General features: G+C 32.7%; 1 protein-coding gene across 1 annotated transcript in view; it reads left to right on the forward strand.

Annotated features, from left to right (window-relative positions):
- The first annotated feature begins 1,488 nt into the window (after positions 1–1,488).
- Positions 1,489–25,116, forward strand: part of LOC111087463 (DENN domain-containing protein 2D-like) — a 56,973-nt gene continuing 33,345 nt past the window's right edge. The window contains exons 1-6 of the mRNA XM_022394152.1: positions 1,489–1,602; positions 7,839–7,958; positions 17,924–18,009; positions 18,186–18,255; positions 18,691–18,783; positions 22,378–22,503. Of these exons, the coding sequence (XP_022249860.1) occupies positions 1,489–1,602; positions 7,839–7,958; positions 17,924–18,009; positions 18,186–18,255; positions 18,691–18,783; positions 22,378–22,503 (609 nt within the window). The remainder of the gene's footprint in view (positions 1,603–7,838; positions 7,959–17,923; positions 18,010–18,185; positions 18,256–18,690; positions 18,784–22,377; positions 22,504–25,116) is intronic.

The following is a 25,116-nucleotide window of genomic DNA, read 5'->3' on the forward strand; positions in this document are numbered from 1 at the left end:
TAGAGACTCAGGCCAATGGTGAACACTCAAAATAACGTTTATTTAACATTTAATAACTTCTCCAAAACATTACACATTACACTTTAAACATTAGTTCTATTGAGTTACTACTTATATATTGTATTCAACACTTGATCTACATACATTTACTATCTTCTATGACTTCTACACTAGCTGATTAAGAAAGAGAGATTATACTTATAGTAAAGTTGGGATGTTAGAATTCTTAACCACGTTCGTCATCTTCATTGTCATCTCTTAAGCCTGGAGAACTTCTGGATACTCAGAATACTTCTTCTCAGTCCCGGGGGAACTTAATGGGTACTGGAGAACTTCTTCAGTCCCGGAGAACTTAACTTTTCAGTCTCTGACATGGGTTTTTAAACTATCTTTTCTCTGTATTATTTTGACCCAGTAAATAGGACACAGCATCACCCACAAGTAGTCCTGTGTTCCTATTTAGGGGAATTCTCGGGCTAAACCAGAACCATAAACAAAACTTTCAAGTAATTGCTTACAGATAAGTGGTGTTAGCCGGCTGCCTATTCACTTTTACTGCTACACCTATGTGCTGTAACTAATACCACTAATACTAATACTAATGCCGATATGATTCACCAAACCAAACTTTTCTGTAGCTTTCTTAGTTCTAAGAGGATGAGGTCAGTAATTCTTCAACTTGTCATAAGTACTGGTGTATTCATCTTGTTTCTAGGCAATGTTTCTTACTAACTATGCCACTGACCTTGTTTACTGGTTCCCAAACTCACCTCACAAGCTTATTTCGTAATACACACGTCTTATTGCTTGTTTCTAGGCAACACTCCTTACATGACTACTTCTCGAGCTCATCCCACAAACTTATTTCGTAACACAGGCATCTCTCTGTTGCCTTTCTTTTATATATCCTTGACTACTCGCTTATACTAAAAACCTTTAAGTTCTATTCTATGTATTTTCAACTAATAAAACTCTGAAGCAATTGTAAAATTGCCTCGAAAATTTTCATATTGCTTCAATTGAACATGATTATACTGTGATGATCAGAACTGCACAGATAACAAGATTAGAGCTTTTACATTCTTAGCTAATACATTTTAAATTGTGCATATTCATTACTAATACATATTAAGAAAGTAACAACATTTACCTTAGCATTATCCTAAAGATGGTTCTTTAAGCATGGTAAGCATTATTGTTAGTATTGATGTATATGCTGGAACTAAATGTATGAAATTTATTTATACCAAATAAATTTATGAAAAGCTTCAATCCATACAGTACATTAGCTTGTGCAACCCTTCACAACACTTTCAGTTTCAATTTAGATGAAGGGAGAATAAGACTCAAATATCTTTCTTAACACCAGTACTAACTCCAAAATGTAATCTTTGCAATTTGCTTCTGTTTCAGTACACTAAAAATATCTAATTTTTGTATAAAAACCATATATGCCGTATTCCTCTTGAACATTCCGAACCTGATTGGATGAAGGAGAATTTTGACAGGCTTTTTCCTCCACCTGATTTTGCCATGTTTTCCTATGTCCCTACTGTGCAATCAGCTAAGCCTAATATGGCTTTTTTAGACATAATTTCTCAGGTTTGTTCTATTTTATCCATTTCCCCGATGTCATATGATCCCTTTCCTTCATTGTTACAGGATACCACCTCTTCAGTATTTGGTTTTACCTCTTCTCTGGATGGTTGATGGTGCCGGCATTCCTCGCCCTCCACAGGCTTCAGATCAGTTTGCCTTGACCTACCATCAGGCTGAATGTCCGTTTCTCGATTCTTAACACTAAGAATTGCTTTTGCCCTAATCATCCTGTTTGTTTATCCCATGCCCTGTTTTCCTGACTTTATCTTACCCAATCAACTCTCCTGTGGTACTTGTCTATCATCCACCTTCTTTCTGAGGCAGTCCACAGAGATTCTGAGGGTTTTTAATGGGATAGCCTCTCCCTGATTACCTCCATGTTGGCATGTTTGTCTTCTTCAGCTCTATCCTTACACACATGGTATCTCTATTGTTGGGATGTCCTAGAGAGGGATGCTGCTTTGTTGTAGGTTCGTTTATTACCTACTTATCTCTGGGACTTACCTAAGGCCCCTCTTCTACAACGGTATGTTTTTGGTAATATTCTTTAAACTTTAGAATCTTGTATGGATTCGATGCAACAACAAACTACCCTTTATTCTTTGGTGGATCATTTGTGTCATTCAGAGCCTAGATATGCCCTATTACTGTTTCTCATCCAACTCCTTCTCATCATTTTATTTGACACAGATGGACACATTGCCAACTGTAACAGTGACTACCCAGAGTGTTCAGGTCCACTGGGGAGTGGGGGGCCCACTTAACCAATTTTGTTTCATTTTAGCGACTTTTCACCACAGATCTGTGGGTTAATCGGGTATAATCTGAGGGACTTGTCATCCATTTCTTTCTCCTGCATTACCTCAGGTACCTGTTTCGTGTCTATTGCCTCAGGATCCTACCACCAGTCAACATCTGTTTGAGGCAGTACAAGATCTTCTCTCCCAGCAGGCCATCAAACCTGTCGATTATTCTTCTCCAGGTTTTTTTCCAGTCTGTTTGTGATACCCAAGAAAACCAGGGACTTGTGGCCTGTGATTGATTTGTCCTACCTCAATCAATTTATGGTTCTACCCCGATTTACCATGGAGTCTTTTCTCACCCTCAAGTGGACTTTTTCTCCAAGTTTGTAGATGACCAAGATAGACATTGCGAATGGTTACCTGCATATCCCAATATTTTGTCAGTCAAGGTACTATCTTCAGTTCATTCATCACAGGGTAGTTTATCAATTTTGTGCCCTGCTTTGTTTCAGCCCCATATGTCTTTTGTTGGGTGGTCAAGCTTTTGCCTGACACTTCCATGCCCAGGGGCTGCACTTGCATTATTACATGGATGACTGGCTTCTGTCAGCTCATTCCAAAAAGTTGTCTGCCCATCACACTCATATATTGCTCCTGGAGGCAGCTCATGTGAGTTAGTTAATCAAATTGGATGTGTCATTCCTTATACCTACCCAATATCTTGTCCATTTTGGTGTCTTTTTCAACAGTCATCTCAGTCTGACTCAACCTTCTTTTGCGGATGTGGTCTTCCATGAAAACCCTTATATCCTTGAGTCAATTGCATATGAGGTCTCTTCATTGGGCTCTGCATGACCAATGGAATCTTGTGTGAGCTCCATTGGAGGCTCCTATTTCTTTTCCTCCTTCCCTAGTAGGTGATCTGCATTAGTGGTTGGACAAGGCTCACATGTTGGTGAGTGTTCCAGTTCCTCCCCTTTGTCAGATTTGAATATCTTTATGGACGCTTCCCTTCAGGACTGGGAGACATGGGTAAATCAGCAGGAAGCTTCAGGTCTGTGGTCTCTGATTGAAAGATCTTACCATAAATACATTCTGCAGTTTCTATTTGTAAATCGTGTGTTGGATCATTTTCTTCATCTTACCAGGAATCATCTGGTCATGATCCATTCCAACAATTCTACAGTGGTGGCTTATATCAATCACCAAAGTGGCACCCATTCTCATTCCATTTGTGGTTGAACTTTGGATTTCCTTTCTTGGGTTCACAAGCTCAGTATTTGTATCCTTGTGTGACATGTTCCAGGTCCTTTCAATCTTTTTGTGGACTGTCTTTCCCATCCCGACAAAGTTTATCTGATGGAATGTCAAGTTCTTCTGGCTGGCACAACTGTGGTTTCTGCAGCTGCTCCACTTCCAATTTGCCTCCTCCGTTACCACTTCCTCTTATTCCATCCCTTCTACATCAATCTCAGTCACTGGTGTTACATCCAGCCATCTTCACACCTAGTTTTTATCTGGTCCCTGGGGAGGAGATCCAATTTGTCCTGGTGGGACACTTCTTATTTAGCTTGTTCCATTTGACCTTCCTCAAGGGATGTTTATCAACGTAAATGAAACATTTTCCACCATTGGTTTTTGGGTCAAGAGTTTTCCCCTGCTTGACCCACTGTTCCTCATATTACAAATTTCCTCACTTGGCCTGTTTGATCAGGGGTCGTTTGTCTCCTCGATCACGGATTATTCGGCTGCCTTATCCCACATTTTTCGTTTTCCAGGTACCGTAAAGTTTTTACCTCTCCTACCCATTCCCTGTTGTTGCATTCCTTCGAGATTAGTTGTCCACCTCGTGGTGCAGTCCTTCCGGATTGGGATGTTAATGTGGTTCTTTACTACCTCTTTATGCCTCTGTTCTTGTGCTCAATTTTTCTCTTGTCCCTTAAGAATACTTTCTTCTCCTATTAGCCTGTGGATGTCATAGGTCAAATTTATTTGCCATCAAGGTTTCATATTCTCTTTGTCATTTCACATATATTCTCCTTTATCCGGATCGATCTATCTTTCCCAAAACTTCAGTGGCTTGGGAGGATGAATCCTCCTTCTCACCAATTTCACTTCCTTCCATTTCCCACCTTTTTCCTCAGTCAGATCCAAATAAGGGATAGGCTACTATTTCCCTTTCATGCTGTTCATTGTTGCATTGCTTGCATGGCCTCCTTTTATGGTGGCTGTTCTTGCTTATTCATTCCTTAGCAGACATCCTCTGTTTGTGATCTTTCTCCTTCCACTCTGACCAATTGGGTTTGGCTTTTAATTCGATTTGCTTGTTTTTCCTTATCTTCTTCTTCCCGTAGTTTGTTCCAGGTGTCTTCTCATCAGATCCGGCACCTTACCTTTTCCCTGGTGTCCCACCTCCCTCATCCCTTGGATCAAATTCTTCAATCGGGCATGTGGACTATCCCATGTATTTTCATATCTCACTATCTGCGTTGGATCACTGTGTCTTCATTTTTAGGCTATCATCTTCTGCCTGTAGCCATTCTTCAGGCTTTGGTGAGATTGTGACTGGGTAAGTTATCTTTTATATATATATTTTTATTTTTTTCAAGGGCTTTTCCTTTTTTATTTTTTTACTCTCTGGATTTTGCTCTGTGGCAAGTGGTACCTGACCAGGATGCTTCAAATAGTCAAATTTGCACTATTTGGCTGTGCTGACTGCATATTTTTAATTTTCATGGCCGTAAAACTCTCACTGTTGAGATGATGTGTTCCATAAGATTGCATATTGGTTTTTTCTACTGATATATTTTCTTCATTAATATACCTGTTCTGGACCGTACTCACCTGTGGACTTCATGGGTAAACCAGAAGGGAATAGCTGCCCATCCCTGCCTTGCTTTCGACTGAATAAATCAGATATGGTCTGCTTTTCAAAGATGGGTTTTTATGGTCACCCATTGCACTGTCTCTGGTGTTGAAGTTCTTCTTGACTCTCCACTGCATTTTTCTCCCCCTCCTTTTACTTCCAGTGCAGTATGGGAGTTCTTAACACTGTCCAGTTCAAAGTCTGCTGGGGTGGTGGACCATGGAGGCAACCTTCTGAATGTGATATTGATATATGATACAAATAATGTTACAACCGTTCAGTTGAGAGTAGGGTGGTGGTGTTCTGCTGGTGATATGTCCTTGAATCTGATGTTCCATCTTTATATGGGTTTATCGGAGGGGATGTTGTATCTTTGGAGTTAGCCCTCAAAATACAGTTCACCCCTCGATTGGAATCTTTCATCCTACCCCCATAATCAACATAAGTCCTCATACATGCCTTACAGGTGTATCTGTGCCTCACTAAATTATACTCTTGTTTCCTCCACTCGTGTTGTGGATTTCAGTGGTTAGACATGTAATTTAATACAGTTCTTTCTCTTACGCAATCCTTTGATGTTTTCATATATCAAAGATGTTATTGCACTGGGGGCAGTTCCTGTCAGATGATTCTGAGTGAGTTAGTTTCCATTACCGATACATCTTTCTTATGCTGATCGTCCAGATTGGTCAAGCAGTTTATCACATTGCTATCATTTGTCCCATTCACATAGTGGTAGGTTTGGGATTCCCTCTGTTCTGCTGAACTTGAGGTGAAGATGGTATGATCCTCTTTCCTACCCCCACCAAATGGCTGGATTTTGGTTTGTAGTTGACTTGCTGTTGGTATGATCTCCTTTCCTACCCCCACATGGATGTCAGTTCCCTGTGGCTGGGTTTTGAATGCAGTTGACTTGCTGTCTAAGGGCCGTTGCACCCTAGCCACTCTACACCTAGGGGCATATCCTTTTACTTTCACCCACATTCCAGTACTCTGTGGGATCAAGATTTGTTATATGGTGGTTTGGATCCTTATCCCACCATTGTTCTCTCCCATATGGATGTGCTTCTCCCTTTTTCCATCCATGTCTGCGACACCTAATTCCACACTGGGTGAAAAATACACCTGATACAGATGTGGAATGGTCTCCTATGTATGATCCTCTACTGTGAGGATCTACTCTTTTTAGGGTGTTCTTCAGATGCTCTCTAGGAATGCTTCTTTATTTTTCCCCTCCACCTATTCAGTATGGTAATGTATCATATTGGAAGTTATAATTTTCCTATCCTATACTGAAAATATATTTTTGATAGGTACTTACCTCCTATGACACCTCCCACCCTTCCTCCTCACTCTAAACCGGTGCTTCCATTTTCTGCCAAAACTCGTAGTGATAGTTTGGTAGAATCAAATAGAGGGAGTCACGTGCGTTGGGAATATGTATCGCACTCTTATTGGTGGAGTGTTGTCGCATGAGGATTTACATGCAAGATGCAGCTGAAACAGTTGATTGTAAGGCATTTGGGAGGTTTATGGCATGCAAAAAAAATTTTTGCATAAGAGGGCAGCACTAAATGAGAATAGCTATTTATGTAACAGGAGGTAAGTACATACAGGAAATATGTTTTCAGTATAGGAAAATTATAACTTTCAAGTCTTGTATAAAGTTAAAGATGTAGGATGGAAAGCTAGAGAGGTAGGAGTAGTAGACTTCTCTATATTCTAGAAGCAACTGCTAAGATACAGAATCCTGGAGATGTCTGTATTATGATAAAGACAAGAAATGAAGGTACAACTTGTAAAGGATCTTTTTTCTGAATACACGTCAAAACTTATACATGTATTCCCATAAAGCCTGTGCTCAATTTTTCTCTTGTCCCTTAAGAATACTTTCTTCTCCTATTAGCCTGTGGATGTCATAGGTCAAATTTATTTGCCATCAAGGTTTCATATTCTCTTTGTCATTTCACATATATTCTCCTTTATCCGGATCGATCTATCTTTCCCAAAACTTCGGTGTTTTACAAATAATTCCTGATCTTGAATTACTAGATAATTTATTTTTCTGTTGACCAACTCTATGTGTGAGGTAGCTGTGAATAATGTGCTTAGTTGCATTTATTACCAGTGACTTCAATTAAGAACAGAAAAGTTTGCCAAAATGACATCCTAATAACTTCTCTTAATTTGTATCTGCACCAAACCTGTCTATCTGTATGTCTATGTGACCATCTGTCTTCCATTAGCAAGTAAGTTTATATTTCTTTTAGTATGTCAGTTTATTTATATGTGATTAATTTGTCTTTCTGTTCACCCATCCATAAATCAAATCATTTGGCTGTTGAGAATGTTTATTATTTTGTCTGTTAAATTTCAAGTTTTGTTGATTTTAATCAAGGGCGTGAGAGGAGGGTGAAAGATGAGTTAGCTAGTTAATTTTTTTCTTAATTCAGATCTCAGAAGCATGGTATTTTAGAAAAAATTTAATTATTTGAGAGTTAAATATTGAAGTGAATCTGTCTATTAAAAAAAAAAAGTTTTGTAAACGTTTTTCAAAGCATGCAATGTGTATATAAGGAATTCAAAAGTAAGATTACAGTTTTATATATTCATTTAAAATGTTTTTACAGGTTTCTTATGCAAAAGGACCTGAGAGCAATTCTGTGTTTAGCTCTGTTCTTCTTGTAGCAGTTCGTAAAGATGCACAAGGGCAGCCACAACCTTATGTTGCCTTAAGATATCCCAAACAGGTAAATAATTCTGTTTTCTTAACTTTGAATATTTTCCTATATATTACACCTTGTAGGAAATAGTTTTTAATTACTAGACTTTCTTGTGGTTGTTGGATTATTGATTATTTTGTATATAAAAATATATGTTTATTCTTTTTTACAAATACAATTTAGTTGTTGTGTCTCCTTACAAATGTATTTGCAAGTGGACATGTACAAACAAATCCCATTATGTGTTGAAATAAAGCACAGAACAAAGCCATATTATCAATAGAGCTAGACAATTAGTGGTATTTACTAGTTGATTAATTGATAGATTCATGAACCTTCTCACAATGGGTAAGTCGAGTTACATTCAAAGTTTAATTAAACTACTTTATTATCAATGTATATCAATAAACTTGGAATCAAAATGTAGTTAATAAATCAAATATTAATATTATACAAGTTTTAAGTTTATAATTATATAAGGAAATATTAAAAACAAAATTCTCAATCTATCGTAGTATGAGGATTGTGACATTTCTTATTTAGGTCTTCCACCCTTCCCTTTCTGTAGTATGGAATTTAACATAAATTGCTTATTATAATATAAATATTACTAAGGCAAAGTATAATTTTTTTTGGCTTCGGTCTTCTTTGTTATGGAGTCATAAACTGGAAAATCAGATCCACTTGCCACACCCATCTCAGTGGTCCTGATAATCACTCTTAGAATTCTTTCAGTGAGAGTAATTTAACTAATTATGAATTATTTTATTATTTCAAAAGGTGAAATTTGGCACAGGATTAATTTATCAAATTAAATCACCATATGTAGTCGTAATAAACATAAATAATGACATTACAATTTTTCTTTTATTTCTTTACACAAACTTTGGTTCATTCATGAGTGCACCAAGAGAAACTTCTACAAGTTAGAGAGTGCTTATTTTTGCAGCTCTACTTTGTGAACTGTGCAGAACTGCAGCAGAAAGTTACAAGAATCTGCCCATTAATTACTGTACTACCATTAAAGTGGCATGAACTGTATTCATTTTTCCATGGCAGTAAAAAAACTTTAAGGCCATAAATGGCTGATTTTTGGTCAAGAGTTATACCAGTATGTTCCTTATCTGGAACACTGCCATCTGTCTCATCTTATTTTTCAAAATTGCCAATAATTCTCTCTAATGTTTTATGTTATATCATTTATAACCAATAGAAAGGCAAAGTTTTAATCTATCAAATCATGTATAACACTACATTTTTTTCAGTACAGAGTATTGTCAAGTTTGTCTTCAGTTTATCTTGTGGTATTCAGATAAAGTAGCTTAGGGAATTATCTTAAGCAGGGTTTGTATGGTCTTTGAAAATACTTGAATATCCTAGAACTTTGAAACCATTTTTTAAGTCCTTGAATGTACTTAATTTTTTTTTTAAATATTGATTCTATCCATGAATGTACTTGATTATTTTTAAAATATTGATTCTATCCTTGAATTTTGGGAAACTGAGAATGAAGTAAAAACTAAGCATATCTTTGTGCAGGTCCATGTGTTTGTATGTGTTTTTTATAAATAGAACATCGCAAGTTTTTAGTACTTGGTGAGTGGGTATGTCAGCTGGTAATTAATGTGAGTGGTTGCCCTTATTTTTACAAATAATATAGTGGAGCTTGCTTAATTTGAACTTCTTGGGACCAGAGAAAAAGTTTGAATAAAGAGAAGTTTGGATTAATCAAATTCTTAAGAAAAAATCAAGGAAGGTAACTGTGTGTAGTCAATGTTTAAAAAATCAAGGAGAGTAAATGTATATGTGTTAAATTATTTATTTTTCGTGCTTAAGTCCCTTGTCTACAAAAATAACATTCAATCTCACAAGTTGTGTACATTAAACGACATATGTACTACATGAATACATATTAAAAAAAAATTAACATAATGGGTGTACTTTATATCTGTTTACAGACCTATGTTAACATAGCAGAAAGCTCACAACATTAATAAAATTTCAGTATTTTATATTTAGCGACAATAGTTGTTTTGCTATCCTGGCTTTTATCTACTTCTTCCAACAACTTTAACGTTTTGATGTTACTGTCATTTTCGCCATCATTCTATCGACTGCGAAGTCTATATTTAAACTCTATAAATGAATTGTAATGAAGGTAGTAAACAACGAAGTCGAAGCAAATAAATCTAACCAGTGTGTCAGTGGAAACCAACATACTTCCATCTGTACATGTGCCAGACAGGTACCATTCAGTTGTGAATAGGTATTGCTTCCCATGGTACGTCTAAGAATTCTGTCCAAAAAATCTTGGTAAAAATAATATTTGAACTTAGATTTGTAGGCATGGTATTTCTTTGATTTAACAGAAGTTCATATTTTTTAGTAAGAATTAAGCATGTTTTTAAAACACGTCAAAATGAAGGAAGAATTTGGGACTTTTCATTTAGTTCGATTTATCCAGAATTTCGACTAATCCATGTTTTTCTAAAATGAACTACACAGTACTTCCTGTTTTATGAAAGGTAACTTTGTTGTTTCTTTTTGCGAAAATTCAGTATAGTCATTCAGAGGGAAATCTACTTAAGGAATCAGGAGCTGCCTCCATAAATGTGAGACTTGCCATTTTAATGATGCATGGCTTGATAGAAAAGAATATCGTGACTGGCTTAGAAAATACGATTCTGCTCACAAAGGGTACTGCTTTCTATGTAGGAGACACACTGACACACATTATGGGGGAGTTGGCATTAAACAGCCACACAAAAGGGAAAAACACTCCACACTTATCAAGTCAAGCCAGCCTGCTAATATAATAGGCACTTCTTCTTCTACTGGTAATGTTACTTTAACTACTGACTCTGTTAGCATTAATGAGGCAAAAGGGGAGCAGCCATGCCTACTACTAATGCACCGAGTTTGAATTTGAGCAATTACTCTACAACTGCTTAACCCTATCGTGCATGACTACTTTTTTTATGTTATACCAATTAGTACAGTATAAAATCTTAGCTAATAATCCATATTTTAATAATATATAAGATTTAAGTTCTTAATTCTACAAGGCAATATTAAAAAAAAATCCTGAATCTCCCCTGGTGTGACACATGACATATTTTCTCTAGGCATCTTCTTTTCTCTATATTATCCACCACCCCTTTTAAAAAATACAAAATTAAATGCAAATTACTCATTATAAAATCGTTATTACTCAGACTAACTGTAATTGGTATAACCTTCAATTTTGTTTGGTTACAGAGCTATAAAATCAGCCCCCTCCTGCCACACCCACCTGTCACATCCTCTTTTTTAGGATTTATTAATAGTTATGTCTTATGTTTAATTATATATTACCTATAACCAATAGAAAGCCGAGGTTTTCATCTATCAAATGACGGATTGTATAATGTTGTGTTCTGAACAGATAATCATCAATTTCACTCAGCTCCGTTCCAGTAGGAAAGCTAATGACTAGTTTGAATGAATTAGTAATGGTTCTTGTTGCAGTTATAAAGCCAGAAAAATTTTGAGAGTTAGGAGAAATTGTCTACTTTTTGTCTACATTCTTTGGTGCATTATTTAATTAAATAAAAATTATTTAGTGTATTACTACCATTAGTATAAAAAAGTATGGTTAAGTGGCAGTGACAATCGACAGCAAGAAAAAAGAAGATTGGGTGAGTACTTTTATTTATTTATTATTATAAAAGTAACTAAAGTGTAAAAATAGGGATCTTTTTATGATAGTTAAGATTAGATTAGGTAAAATAAATAATAATAATAAATATGTTTCACGAGGCTAACTCGCGAGCAGCTCATAATAGCTCGTGGATAACATAATTCAAGAGCATAACGTGAGATGCACATTCCCTGAGTGATTTACAACTTATAATGCGCGGATAATAGTTAGACATGGTTAAAAGGACAACAAAACAATGAAATTTAATTATAAATAGATGTATACTGTTATGAGTTTAAAGCTATTTATGATAGAAGAATGTAGTTTCACTCCACATTTAAAGTCATTCTAGAAAGAGAAAGAGGGTAATTTAGATTTATTTTATTGCCTTTTTTTTAGGAGCTACAAGGTCAGTCAAATTGGCCAACCTTGTATACAGTTAGGGGAGAGAAAATAACAGATGAAATATAAAGTTTTACTGAAAACAAGCATTTGATATGTATTTAGGATGTTTTAGAGATTACAGAAATTAAATTTGAGATTTTTGAGATGAGGAAAACTATTTTTAATATTAACATCAAAATCCCTTTGCACACAGACTATCCAAAACAAATACTCAATATATTCATGGACAAATCTTTGTTTTAGTTTTTTGAAAATCCTTCACTAAAAAATATAATTTTTTGTATGTGAAAGGCTTGTAATATTAACTGAAAGACTGCCAAATTTTGTGAAAATATACACAGTTGAAAGTTAGAAGTATTAAATCTACAAAGACTTTAAACGAGTACAAAGAGGTCACATGGTTGGTCAAATTCACTAAGCCCGTGTTTAGAGAGTTAAAGCAGAAATATTATGGACCTTAAAAGTATTCACAAGCCACTACAGTTTTCACTCATGTGAAAATGTTTTCAATTTCATTTTTCTAGACAATTCAGTTGTTAAGCAGTACAGCTGTACAGAATGCAAAATGGCATGCTTTGCTACTTTTGGTATAGCTCCACATTTGTCTGCAAAACTTGAACAAAATCACAAAGGAAATTCAGTTGTGCTATTGTTTGATGAAAGCCTAAATGAAGATCTGCAGGAAAAACAGCTAGACATCCACATTTGCTTCCTCTGTGTTTATGAGGTAAAACCTTTTATTATACATCTAAATTTATTGGACATGCTACTGCAGATGATGTATACAAAAAGATATCCAGTTTTATCATAATATTTGGCTTCAGAGATCTTCTGCAACTTTCGATGGTTGAGCCTATTGTGAACCTAAAGGTTTTAAAAGATCTTTCAAAAAGAATTGAACAGCAAACCAGTCACAAAATTTTAAATGTTGGGACCTGTGAACTGCATAAACTGCACAATGGCTTTCAAGCAGGATGTGTTGTAGCTGGTTGGAATGTGGAGGTCATAATTTCCAGTATCTACATTCTGTTGCATAATGCTCCTGCAAAATGACAGGATTTTAAAGTTTTAACTGGCTGTGCTTTGTTCACTCTGAAGTTCTGCAATCACAGGTTGGTATTAACTTTTCATCAATTGCCTTATAAATTGCTATAAATTTAAATAAAACAGCATGTTCAAAATATGTTTTTTGATTTGAAGTTATAATTAATTTTATAGTTTATATTTTTTATTATTGTATAGTTATTTATCATGCTTAGTATTTGTTTTTAGGGAATGGGCATGTTCACAATAAGTTACTTTACTTAAATATAATTATAGACGACACTTTTTGAGATGTGTCAATGCGAATTACTGTGTACTTAAGACAAGTACTTGTCACAGTTAACTTTGCAGATTTTTTTTATAAACTAATTTATTAATTAATTAATTTATTCTTTTAAACTAATAATTGTTAGAATATTTTAGTAGTAATAATGTACTGATAATGTAAGGATTTAATTCATAGACAGCTTATTTCTCAACTGAAATAGTGTTACTCACTGATAAAATATTAAATGGAAAGATTTCTTTAAAAATTTGTGTTTGATTTCATGTCAAGACTACTGTTATTAAATTTTATTTTAGTGTGTTTGTGAGCCTAATGTCATGGTTTTGATATATTAGTATTTTTTAGTTAATTAACTGGACATGATTTGAGAATGAGTGTTAATGTACTATTTTGCATGTTTATCTTATCTCAACATTTGTTGCAATAACAAGCTTGTTGGTGCTGCTACTGACTTTGCATTTTGTAGCTGTATTAAGTGAATATTCAGTGTCTCATTTATTCAGGTATGACTTAGTGACAAATTTATCTATATATTAATTTTTGAGTTATGTGAATCCTTGAAAATCTGGAATATATCCTTAAATTGTCCTTGAATTGTTTTCCCTTAAACTTATATGAACCCTGTTAAGCCTTGTTGTCTTAGTTAGAAAGCCATTTAAATGATAATAGTTATAAAAATTTGTTTGTTTTGTGCATATTATTATTCTGTGTTCTTAAGTGCATTATCTAAATAAATATAAATTATTCAATGAATTAGTACTATCATTATAAAAAAAAAGTAGGCTTGAACTTCATTGGCAATCAAACAGTGCTATATTTCTTGTTTTTCATTTATATTTTTATAAAAGTAACTAAAATATAAAAATTAGAAACTTACTAGGTTAAATAGATTAGGTACGCTAATGAAAAAATATTTTTCACGGGGTATGCTCACAAGTAGCTCGTGTGTTATGTCCTTCAATATGGTAACAAGAACTACACATTTCCCAAGTGATTTACAACTTGTATATAGGATTACCAGTTAAACATGGTTCAGAGGAGAATAAAAGTAAGTAGATATAGACTATTTCGAGCCTTAAGCTATTTAGGATAAATAATTGTAGTGTTCTGTTACAATCTGCAGTCATTCTAGAAAGAAAAAAAGGGTAACTTAAATTTACTTCATATTTTTTTATAGTGGTTACAAGGTTGATTAAATTGACCAAGTTCATGTACAGTTAGGGTAGAGAAAGTAACTGATAAAATATAAAGTTTTACTGGAGAAAATGTTTGATATTTATTTAGGAGGTTTTAGAGATTATGCAAAGGAAATTTGACAATTTTCAGATGAAGAAAAGTGTGTTTAATCTTAATGTGAAAATCACTTTGCACTTGCAGCAGTCAACACTTTGATTCCATATATTCATGGAGAAATTTTTAGTATAAATACGTAATTTAAACAAATTTTGTAAAGTTTTTGAAAGCTGTAAAATTTTGTGATGATACACACATTACATTAAAAGTTATAGTATGAAACTCTGGTGGCTTTGTGGTTACAAGGTATGTCACATCGACCGACCCTGTATGGACAGAGTTAATCGATTAATGGATGCCTCCTACACACACACACACACACACACACATGTCCTACAAGTAAAAAAAGGAAGAAAAAAAACAAGTGTGTATTACCTTCATACATTTCCAACCACTGCATTATTCTAACATGATGATAATGTATTATAAGATTAAAAAATCTTCCTATTTTTCTTCATATTCTTTTGTTTTTGAATTACACTTATTTTCAGATGGTTGACTCCTTCTAAAGGTTGCCCAATGTACATTTAAAAAGCATAATTTTTTATAAAAACAATGTTTCAGTATTTGACCACAATTTTTTTCAAACATAATTTGTACATTTCCTTCTTGATTCCTTAATATTTGTTTTATACAGTAATCCCACACAGATATTCTGTAAGTCAAATCAATTTATAATTGTATAATGAAAACGTATTTTATTATTGCTGGTAAGGAGAGTAATGTTTATATTTCTAACATATCACAATTGCAATTAGAAGATTACAAGTACTGTTTGCACGAGGAATGATATTTTTTTTTTATTAAGTATTTTAACTAAAGATTTATTATTTTTTTAATGTAGTTATTTACACTCAGACTATGAATATTTCAGGTATTGTCATCAATGTATAGTGCAATGAAATGTTTAAACATTAGAAATAAAAAAATGTACATACCTTTTCATTTTTCATCAATTAATCTTTTGGTTATATTCTTAATTGTAAGTCTTTACATTGTCACATATAGTTTATTTTTAATGTTTTATTTTGTTTTCCTATCCTTTAGCATTATCATTATTTATTGCAACACACATCAATGGGTTTCAGGGGCAGTATTATCATATTGTCAACAGAGATACTTTAGCCATCAGCAATAATGCTGTTGTGCTCGCGTACAATACTTACGCCTCATGAACAAAGGCAAAATTTGGGTTAAATTTTTAAAAAATGTCAAGCTTTTCAAATATGCATTTTAAAACATAAATAACACATAATTAACTAAAATATAGAGCTAAAACCTAAATACTAACTAACATACTTCAAGGTGAGAAACAATGCTAAGTGCTAGTGAAAACAGAAGTGGTAAGAATGCTATGAATGGTTTGACTTTGTAAGGAATTCTGTATGCCAATCTTAAAATAACCATTGGGAGATTGTAGTTTAAAATGAGCCCCTTCTATTGAGTTTGAAATTGCAAGTCTATGTGTAGAAAGTTTGCATGGCCTCTGTAAAGACTTCCCAAGAAATTTATTTTGACTTTCTCGAAACTCGTACTAAGGAATTTGAAATAAATAAGAGTAATTAGCCTTGTTTCTTGTCTAGGTGTAGATGTCTTGTGTACACAAAAGATTATTTAAGTTAGAGAGACCTAAAGTTAAGACTTGTAAGTGCTTGTGCATCATGGGACAACAAAACCAAAGATTATGAATGTTTGTTACAAGTTTCTTTTGAAATAAAGGAATTAAAAATTGAATTGTAATATACATTATAATGCTAATTTCAATGACATGCATTGATAGTAAAGTTGCTTTATTAAATTTTGATTGTTACTCAGTGAAACCTCATTACATGTGTAGAAAAGAGTGCACATAAGTTTAGGGTTAATGAAGTATCAATAGTTGATTAGCAAATATCCACTAATTGTCTAGCTTTAGTCAAGACCCCCTTCTCATGGATCCATGCCTGCTTGTACAATGTTAAAAGACCACACTTATTAATTTATGAGATAAAACATTGATGGAGGGAGGGTACAGACCCCCTGTATCCCTCCACTATATGTGCACTTGGTTATACAACCTTAAAAAATACAGTTATGAAATTATAACTTGGAAACATAACACAATGTTAAAAAAACAAAACATATTTAAACTTTATTTAACACTTAAGTAGCCAGAGAGTTGGAAGTGGGTGCTGTCAGCCAGTTGCCTCTATTAAGTAGTTCAAAATTAGTGGCAGATAGTCTTAGTAGCTTTGCAATAACAAATACAGGGCAAGCTAGTTTAGTGGCATTGGGAATGAAACCTGAGATCCTCAAATGATGAGACACCTCTCTCCTCTTATTATATAGCTTTGTGTTTGACAGCAAACATAATGGCAATATTTCAATTATATGGATAGTTGAAATAATAAAAAATAAACAAATATTTGGAAACTCTAATTTTGATTGGTTATTTTTGTGACGTTAATCAGTTAATCGTATTTTTGATTAATTGATTATTTTATGAGTCACTGTAATTTATTGATTAAATTTCTGAGATCTCATTACAAGCTGCTGCAAACAATTAGAAAAAAAGCACGTTGGTCATTAATTCTAATTTTATCTCAAAACCTCAACCTTGGAAGTTGAAATTAGTGAATCAATGACTGTTTCTTTGGAAACTAAAAAAAAGAAAAGCTAAATCTTTCATAATGTGCCAATACTTTTGTTTTATCATTTCTTGAATATTCTAATATTTTATTAAACAGAATGATTTCATTGTTAAAAATGGGTATGGGACAGATAATATTCTATGTATATGTACAGTCTCACCCTGTAAGAAAATTGCACATCATCAGCATTGATAGATTCAGAAGTGATGCCACTTTAATATAAGTTCCTGAAATAGCCATTAGTATTTAAGTGCATACAGTAAACTTTTGGTGATCAGATATCAGTTTGTCATGTTTAGTGGTTTATAATGACCACCTAAGCCTAATTATTTTTGTAGAGGTATTAAGTAGTAAGAATTGTATGTGGTACATGCCTGAACATATATTTCCCCATGAAAACAAATTATGTAATTGCACTCTTTAGAGTTAATCAAAAGTGGCCTGAGGTAGTGAAGAAATTTGTTTGTAATGAAATAAATGATTCTAATATTTTAACCCATGGAAATAATAAAGTAATGTGAAAAGAAGTATTACGTGTTGAAAGATATCCCTAAAATTCTGATAAGAAAGTAAACTACTAGTGTAAATTATTTTATAGTTGTTTAAAATGATATAAAGTCCTGTGATGTCTGGACTGTTTATGTTTTTACTTTAGGAGAACTTAGTTTATGACAGCAACATTTTGTCTCACTTATGTTTTCCTGATGCAAGTTCCTTGAAACCAACTTCAGTGTATAAAAGGTTAGTAGTTTAGGGTTTTGGTACCCAAAATATTGTTTTCTGAAGTCTCCAGATATAAGTAGTTTTAGGAATTAAAGTGTGAATAAGAGCAATTGATGACATATGATGACAATACTTGTATTTGAATAGTATAAGCAGTGAACTAGAAGTATGGTTATTTTTCATATATTATCTAGTGAGAGCTTCTTTTTCATGCTGTTTGATGAAAAGGATGAAAAGATACATGGTTATTGTTGTCGTCTGCTGGTAAGTGTGTACATAACTTAATTATTTGAAAAACATGGAGTACTTATCTTTTATTGAAATACAAAAATAGTTAAACATATCAGTGGTTTGAGTTATTTAATCAGTTATAAAAACATAATTGTTGAAACTGTGAAACTTTTGCACAGTAGTGTTTAACCAGTTACTAAATTGTGGAGAAAACCTGCTTTTGTTTTTTTATAGAATTGGGGATTTCCTAATTTTTTGTTTCAAACAACTATTGTGTTGTTATTTGCATTGTTTTATTATGACTTAAGTTAAGATTAATAGTTAATGTAATTGTTTTGTGTTTATTTTTCCTTCCTTCATGATTTGATAATTGGCAAAGTTAGGATTTTTATTTTTTATTTTGAATCACAGCACTCATTTGATCATCTGAAATTTTAAAGTATTTTTGATGTTTCTTGTTTTTTTTAGGGTGGTCCTTCTCAACCTTCTACATCATTTGTAACATTTCCAGCTGCTGTGTGTATTTTTTCTGCATCTAGTCTTTTGCCATTTTACCTTAAGGTAGGTACTTATCAGAAAGATTGGTTGGCTACTTTTTCATTTTTGTAACATTTGTTTTAATTGTAAGTGTAAAGAAACCAAGAGAATCAAATTTGGATAGAAGAGATAATGCTTGAATATAGTTGTTTAAACATTTGTTTAACAACAAGTAGAAGCTTGGAATGGTCTATTCTTTCATTAGAAGTGTGTCTGTGACCCTGGACACTACCACCAATGAAATATCAGACCAAACCAAGCCTTTATAGTAGTGAGTTATCGAAATGGTGTATTTAAGTGTTTTACACTAACAAAAAAGAAACCTATCATTCTATAGGTATTTGAAGAACTTGTAGCATTTCACCACAATTTAATTCTCCATATTGTTAGCCGACACTAGGCAGCTGGTACATAATTGAATAGAGTTGTTTAAACATTTGTTAACAACAAGTAAAAACTAGGAATGGTCTATTCTTTTATTAGGGGTGTGTCTGTGAGCCAGACTAGTTTTGGAGAATTCCACTCCTCCTCAAGCCTTTATAGTAGTGAGGTCTAATATTTCATTGGTAGTATTCAGGGTCACTGATGAGGAGTGGAATACAAAGAATTAAATTGTGGTGGAATGCTACAAGTTCTTCAAATACCTATAGAACGATAGGTTTCTTTCTTGTGAGTTTAAAACACTTAAATACATCATTTTGAGATAATGCTACCTTGAAGCATTGTATTAAGGAACTAAGAAAATGTATTTACAATTTGTACAGATTCTTTGTCTTTTTATTGGATGCTTAGTTATGATCAATAAGTAAACTTAAATTCTGTAACTTGTGTTTTCTTAATTGTATTGTGGAGGGAATTTTGAAAAATAAATAAGTTTATCAAATAAAACAAAAGTATTTTACTCTGCATGCTTTGAAAGCTTGAATGATATTGAATTTCATCCATAAACTGAGACAATTGCTGATTAATTTGAAAAAACGTCTGAGGAACAATTAGTTTCAGCCTGTTTGTAATTTTCTTTGGTTACACTGACTAATTTTGTTATAAATAAAAGATCAGGTTATAATGTTAAACTTTGTGAAATGAGATGCTGTAGAAGAGAGTTAACAAAAATTATAAAATTAAAGTGTTTTCACTTAGGAACAGCGTTCATCTGATTAGCACTGATATATTCATGAAATAGCCATTATTATTTAAGTGCTTACAGTAAAATTGTTTAGATCAGATATCACCTTAGTCTAATTATTCTTGTATAAGTCCTTGTAAAGGCAGTAAATAGTTAAAAATAGTATATGGTGCATGCATGAACATGAATTATCCAGTGATAACAAATTACATAGTCTGAGGTCTTTAGAGTTAACTAAGGTCAAAGTATGCATATACTGACTTTTTAGAGAGTTACATTCAAAATTTAATAAAGCTACTTTATTATTATTGCATACAAATAACTTGGTATTAAAACCTAGTTAATAAACCAAATTTTAACATTATATAAGTTTTAAGTTCTTAATTTTATAATGAAGTATGGAATTTAACATAAATAATACTAAGGCAAAGTATAATTTTTTTGCCTTCAATCTTCTTTGTTATGGAGTCATAAACTAGAAAATCAAACCCACTTGCTGTGCCTACCTGTCACATCCCAAATTGTCAATAGTTCTCTCTGATGTTTTGTACTATATAATTTATAACCAACAGAAAGAAAAAGTTTTAATATCTCAAATGATGTATTATGTTACATTGTTTGTTGTACAGTGCATTGTCTATTTCATCATTCAGTTTCAAATTTAATCTCATGGGAATCGCATTTTGAGCTTAGCTGAATTTTTAAAAGACTTTTATCTGATAGTTAGAAAGCCAGAAGAATTATGATAGTTATAAAACATTGTTTGCTTTTTACATATAATTATTCTATTTTCTTAGATGCAGTATTTAATTAAATAAAAAATCTAGTATAGTAGTACCATTAGTATAAAAAAATTAGGCTTAAGTTTCATTGACAGTCAACAGCAAACGAAAAAAGAAAAGAAAACCCAGGTAAGTATTATATTTTTTGTTTTTCATGTTTATTCTTTAGTTATTATTATAAAAGTAATTACAATGTAAAAATTAGAAACTTATTAGATTAGATAAGATATTGAAAAAAAATATTCTTCAAGAGCAACTCATTCTTTACGTGATTTGATGCAGCAAGTGAGTTACACATTCGCTGAGTTATTTACAACTTGTGTGGCAGTATTGTTAGTTGTACATGGTTCATGGGGCAATACAATAATAAAATTTAAGTATAAACAATTGTATTCTGTTATGAGCTTTAAGCTATTTAAGATAAACAGCTGCAGTCTCCTGTTACAATTTGCAGTCATTCAAGAAAGAAAAATTGGGTATTTTAGATTTATTTCATATTTTTTATAGTGGCTATGAGATCAGTTAAATTGACCAAATGCATATAGAGGTAGGGTAGAGAAAATAATAGATAAAATATAAAGTTTTACAAAAAAAACGTTTGATATTTATTTAGGAGGTTTTAGAGATTATGCAAATGAAATTTGACAATTTTCAGATGAAGAAAAGTATATTTAATTTGAACATGAAAATCACTTTACTTTAGAGCAGTCAACACTTTGACTCCATATATTCATGAAGTTTTTAGTCAAAAAATTAAAAATTCTGATTTTTTTTTCTATAAAGAACTTGTAATGTTTACTGAAAGCTTGTGATATTTCATGGAGATACACAAAACATATTAATTTATGATGGTCACTTTGAGATCACGAACTCGGTTGAATCAGCCAAACCTGTAGCAAGAGAGTTGATCAAAAATGGCCTGAGATGATGAAGAAATTTTTTTTATAGCTTGATCTTAACACTATTTTAGAACTGCTTCACTTCTATAAGTAGAAAGGTGATTTTGTAATAGAATGAATGATTCTAATATTTTAACCCATGGAAAGTTAAAATAATATTACATGTGAAACTAGAGGAGCACTCAATAGAGCACATATGTCTGCCATGCAGAGTTGATGATAATCAGCTCTAAAAAAATAGGAAAATGTGTCCATAAGTCCATCATTATCAATAGAAATGGACAATTTTTGGCAAAACAATGAGGAATAATATTCTACACATGTCTACTAAATTTCATCAAAATCTGATCATTTTTGAATGAGTTATAGAGCAAATAGTGTGAAAAATTGGTCCCCATGTTAACAAATAGGAATTTTTTTGGATTTTCTGATCTTTCTATGACATTTGACCTTGAACCTTCAAAAATCAATATCTTCTAAGGTGGGTCATAGTCCAAATGTATACCAACTTTAGTCCAGATCCATTCTACCATTTTTGAGAAATCTTGCTAACAAACACACACAGGGGTGAAAACATAACCTCTGTCCACTTTTGGTGGTGGAGGTAAAAAGTATTCCTAAAATTCTGAGAATGTTTTCTATAATTGTAATGTTCTGTGAATTCAGTTCATTGTATGTGTGTGCTAATACATTTATATATGCTTTGTGTTAACTGCTGACTACATTTCTGTGCTTAAACAGTTTGTTCACCTTTCTGTGACATATGTGAAAATAGGTTAAGTCAAAAGAACCTTTGTTTCTGTCTTTTTAGCTTTTGGGAGAATTAGAGAAATGTTTCTCTCATCCTGAACTGGTGTGGTGTAACATCTTGTCTCTGCTTCATAAATCAAAACTTCCAACACCAGGAAAAGCTTTGTCTGTTTCTTATCAAAATGTAGTGAGTAATAAAGGATTATTGTTACAAAATATTAACATTCAATGATATGAGTATAATATGAGAGATGTAAATAGATATCAATTTTTTTTCTACATAATATTATTATAAGAGTTTATTGTTATGCTTCTGAAATTCAATGATGTCCTTGAGATAAATTAAAACTAAGAAGATGAGTGTTGGTTTTGTTTTCAGAAAGATTTCAGTGTTTTTGTTATATGTGTTACTACATTTCATTAAACATTTTGAATATGTGTAAATCCATTTGATTACAATATTACCATGTCAGAGGAAATAAGTGAAAACAGTTCTGCAAAAACTACATAAAGAATTTGATGCTAAATTTCAGTTTTGCATATAAAATGCTCAAACAAAGTTAATCACATCTTACTGTTATTGCCTAAAAGTTTAAGAGATGTGTTAAATTGTACCTATTGCTTAAGCTAATGAAGATTATTACCTATAAAGGTAGGCCTATTTGTTTAAAATACAGAAATTGTGGGTGAAACAAAAGAAATATGAGAATAACATAAAAATTTAATGTTTCTTCAATTTTGTTGTGTTTTGAAACAAGTAGCAAAATTATAAAGATATGTAGAAATATTAGCTTTTCTTCACATAAAAACTATTAAGCCATGTAAGAATGTATCTATAACACTTAGTTTCAGTTGTACTCTTCTGTTCACGAATTTTATAACTTGTGATGATTTTATGGCAAGTGTCATTAAAATATATAGTGTGACAAAAATTATTTTTGAAAAGTCTGAACTTAGTTTTTTCTCTTCTGACTCTTCACCTTTGAGAAACACATTGTATCTCAGAGTATAAAAATTGTAACATACCTTATTCTTAGAACAATGAATGCTATTAGAAAACCATAATTAACAGGTTTCATAACTCTGATTTACCCTCTTACATTTGAAACTGTAAAAGAAAAAATAGAGTTGTTAGTGAGTGTAAATAATTTGCACATTAAATTAAGAATACTGGAACGTCTTGGACATGCAAATGAAAGAACAAAGGCTAATTGAACATGAAATGTAGATTTACATACACTTTGGATGTTTCAGTTAAAAACTAAACCACACAAGTTTGAACCTGTGCTTTCTATGGTTGTCATTTTGTATTGTTGAAATATAATACTAGTAGATTATTAATAATTGCCAGTAGTGGTAAAGGAAAATAATGATATGTTAATGTCAAAGTTCGATGTAAATGTTTAAAAAATCTTTAGATTCTGATACACAAAACTCTAGCTTAGGATAACAATGTTACTGCAGATATCAACAACAGCACCAATTATGTAATTGTCATGCATATATTATGTAATTATCATATTCACATATATCAAACTTAGACATCTTAATGCTAGAAATATTTTTTCAGAATATTTCTGGGGCTTAGATTTCAAAAACATTTAGTATTGATATTTTTGAAATTGGCAAAACTATGCTTCATCAAACTTTTTCTTTTCTGATTTCGTGGAGCTGTTGTTATATCTTATGCTTGTACTCAGTTGTAAAAAAAAATGGAATGTGCACATATACATTTCTCCTCTTAGTAATTAAAAACCATGTTTTTTCCTTGATTTTGAAATAAACTTGTTGCTAGAGGGATATAGTTTGTCTGGCCATCTTATTCCCTCTGTGCCTAGGTAGGGTCAAAGTGCACATGCCAAGACCACTTACAGGGTGACATTCAACATGACATTATGTATTTGATTTCAGAGTTATCAATGATTCATATTACCCTACATTGCTGATTTAGTGATAGTTTGTGGTAGAGGAAAGGAAATACCAGATACAATATGCAGGGAAACTGAAAAAACTGTAGATATGTATTTTGGAAGTTCTATAGGTTATGTCAATGCAACATACAAAATGTACAATGGACAAAAGTATTTTTTATTCTTCACTTGAACATCTCTTTGCATTCCAACTTGCCAGAGTCTGAGTCAAACTGATGTTGTCAATTTACAGACATATCTTTAGTACAGATACTTTTGTAATACATCTTATTTTTTGTGTTTAACAGACTTGCACATATTACTAAAGTTTTGCTACATTTCATAAAGATACACATAATATATTTGGAACTGTAACCAACATTCCTTCTCCAATATGGGATTGGTCCATTCAACAACATTTGGTAAATACTGAAAACTTCTTTTGATCATCCACACAGCTCACCATATTCTGAAGTGTAGGAAATAGTTTGCCTAACCATCTGATTGTTAACAGAGGAGCTTAGTTTTGTCATCCACACAGCTTAGTATGTTACTCTGATGTTTAGGAAAGGGCTTGTCTAGCCATCTGATTATTAATAGAGGAGCTTGGTTTTGTCATCCACACATCTTAGTATGTTATTCTGATGTTTAGGAAAGGACTTGTCTAGCCATCTGATTATTAATAGAGGAGCTTATTTTCATCATCCACACAGCTTAGTATGTTATTCTGATGTTTAGAAAGGGCTTGTCTAGCCATCTAATTGTTAATAGAGGAGCTTATTTTCATCATCCACACAGCTTAGTATGTTATTCTGTATAGTTAAGAAGGCTTGTCTAGCCATCTGATTAGTAATAGTAGGTAGTACTTAGTTTGTCTATCCACTACAGTC

The sequence above is a fragment of the Limulus polyphemus genome, unplaced genomic scaffold (assembly GCF_000517525.1).
Source record: "Limulus polyphemus unplaced genomic scaffold, Limulus_polyphemus-2.1.2 Scaffold2183, whole genome shotgun sequence".
Lineage (NCBI taxonomy): Eukaryota > Metazoa > Arthropoda > Merostomata > Xiphosura > Limulidae > Limulus > Limulus polyphemus.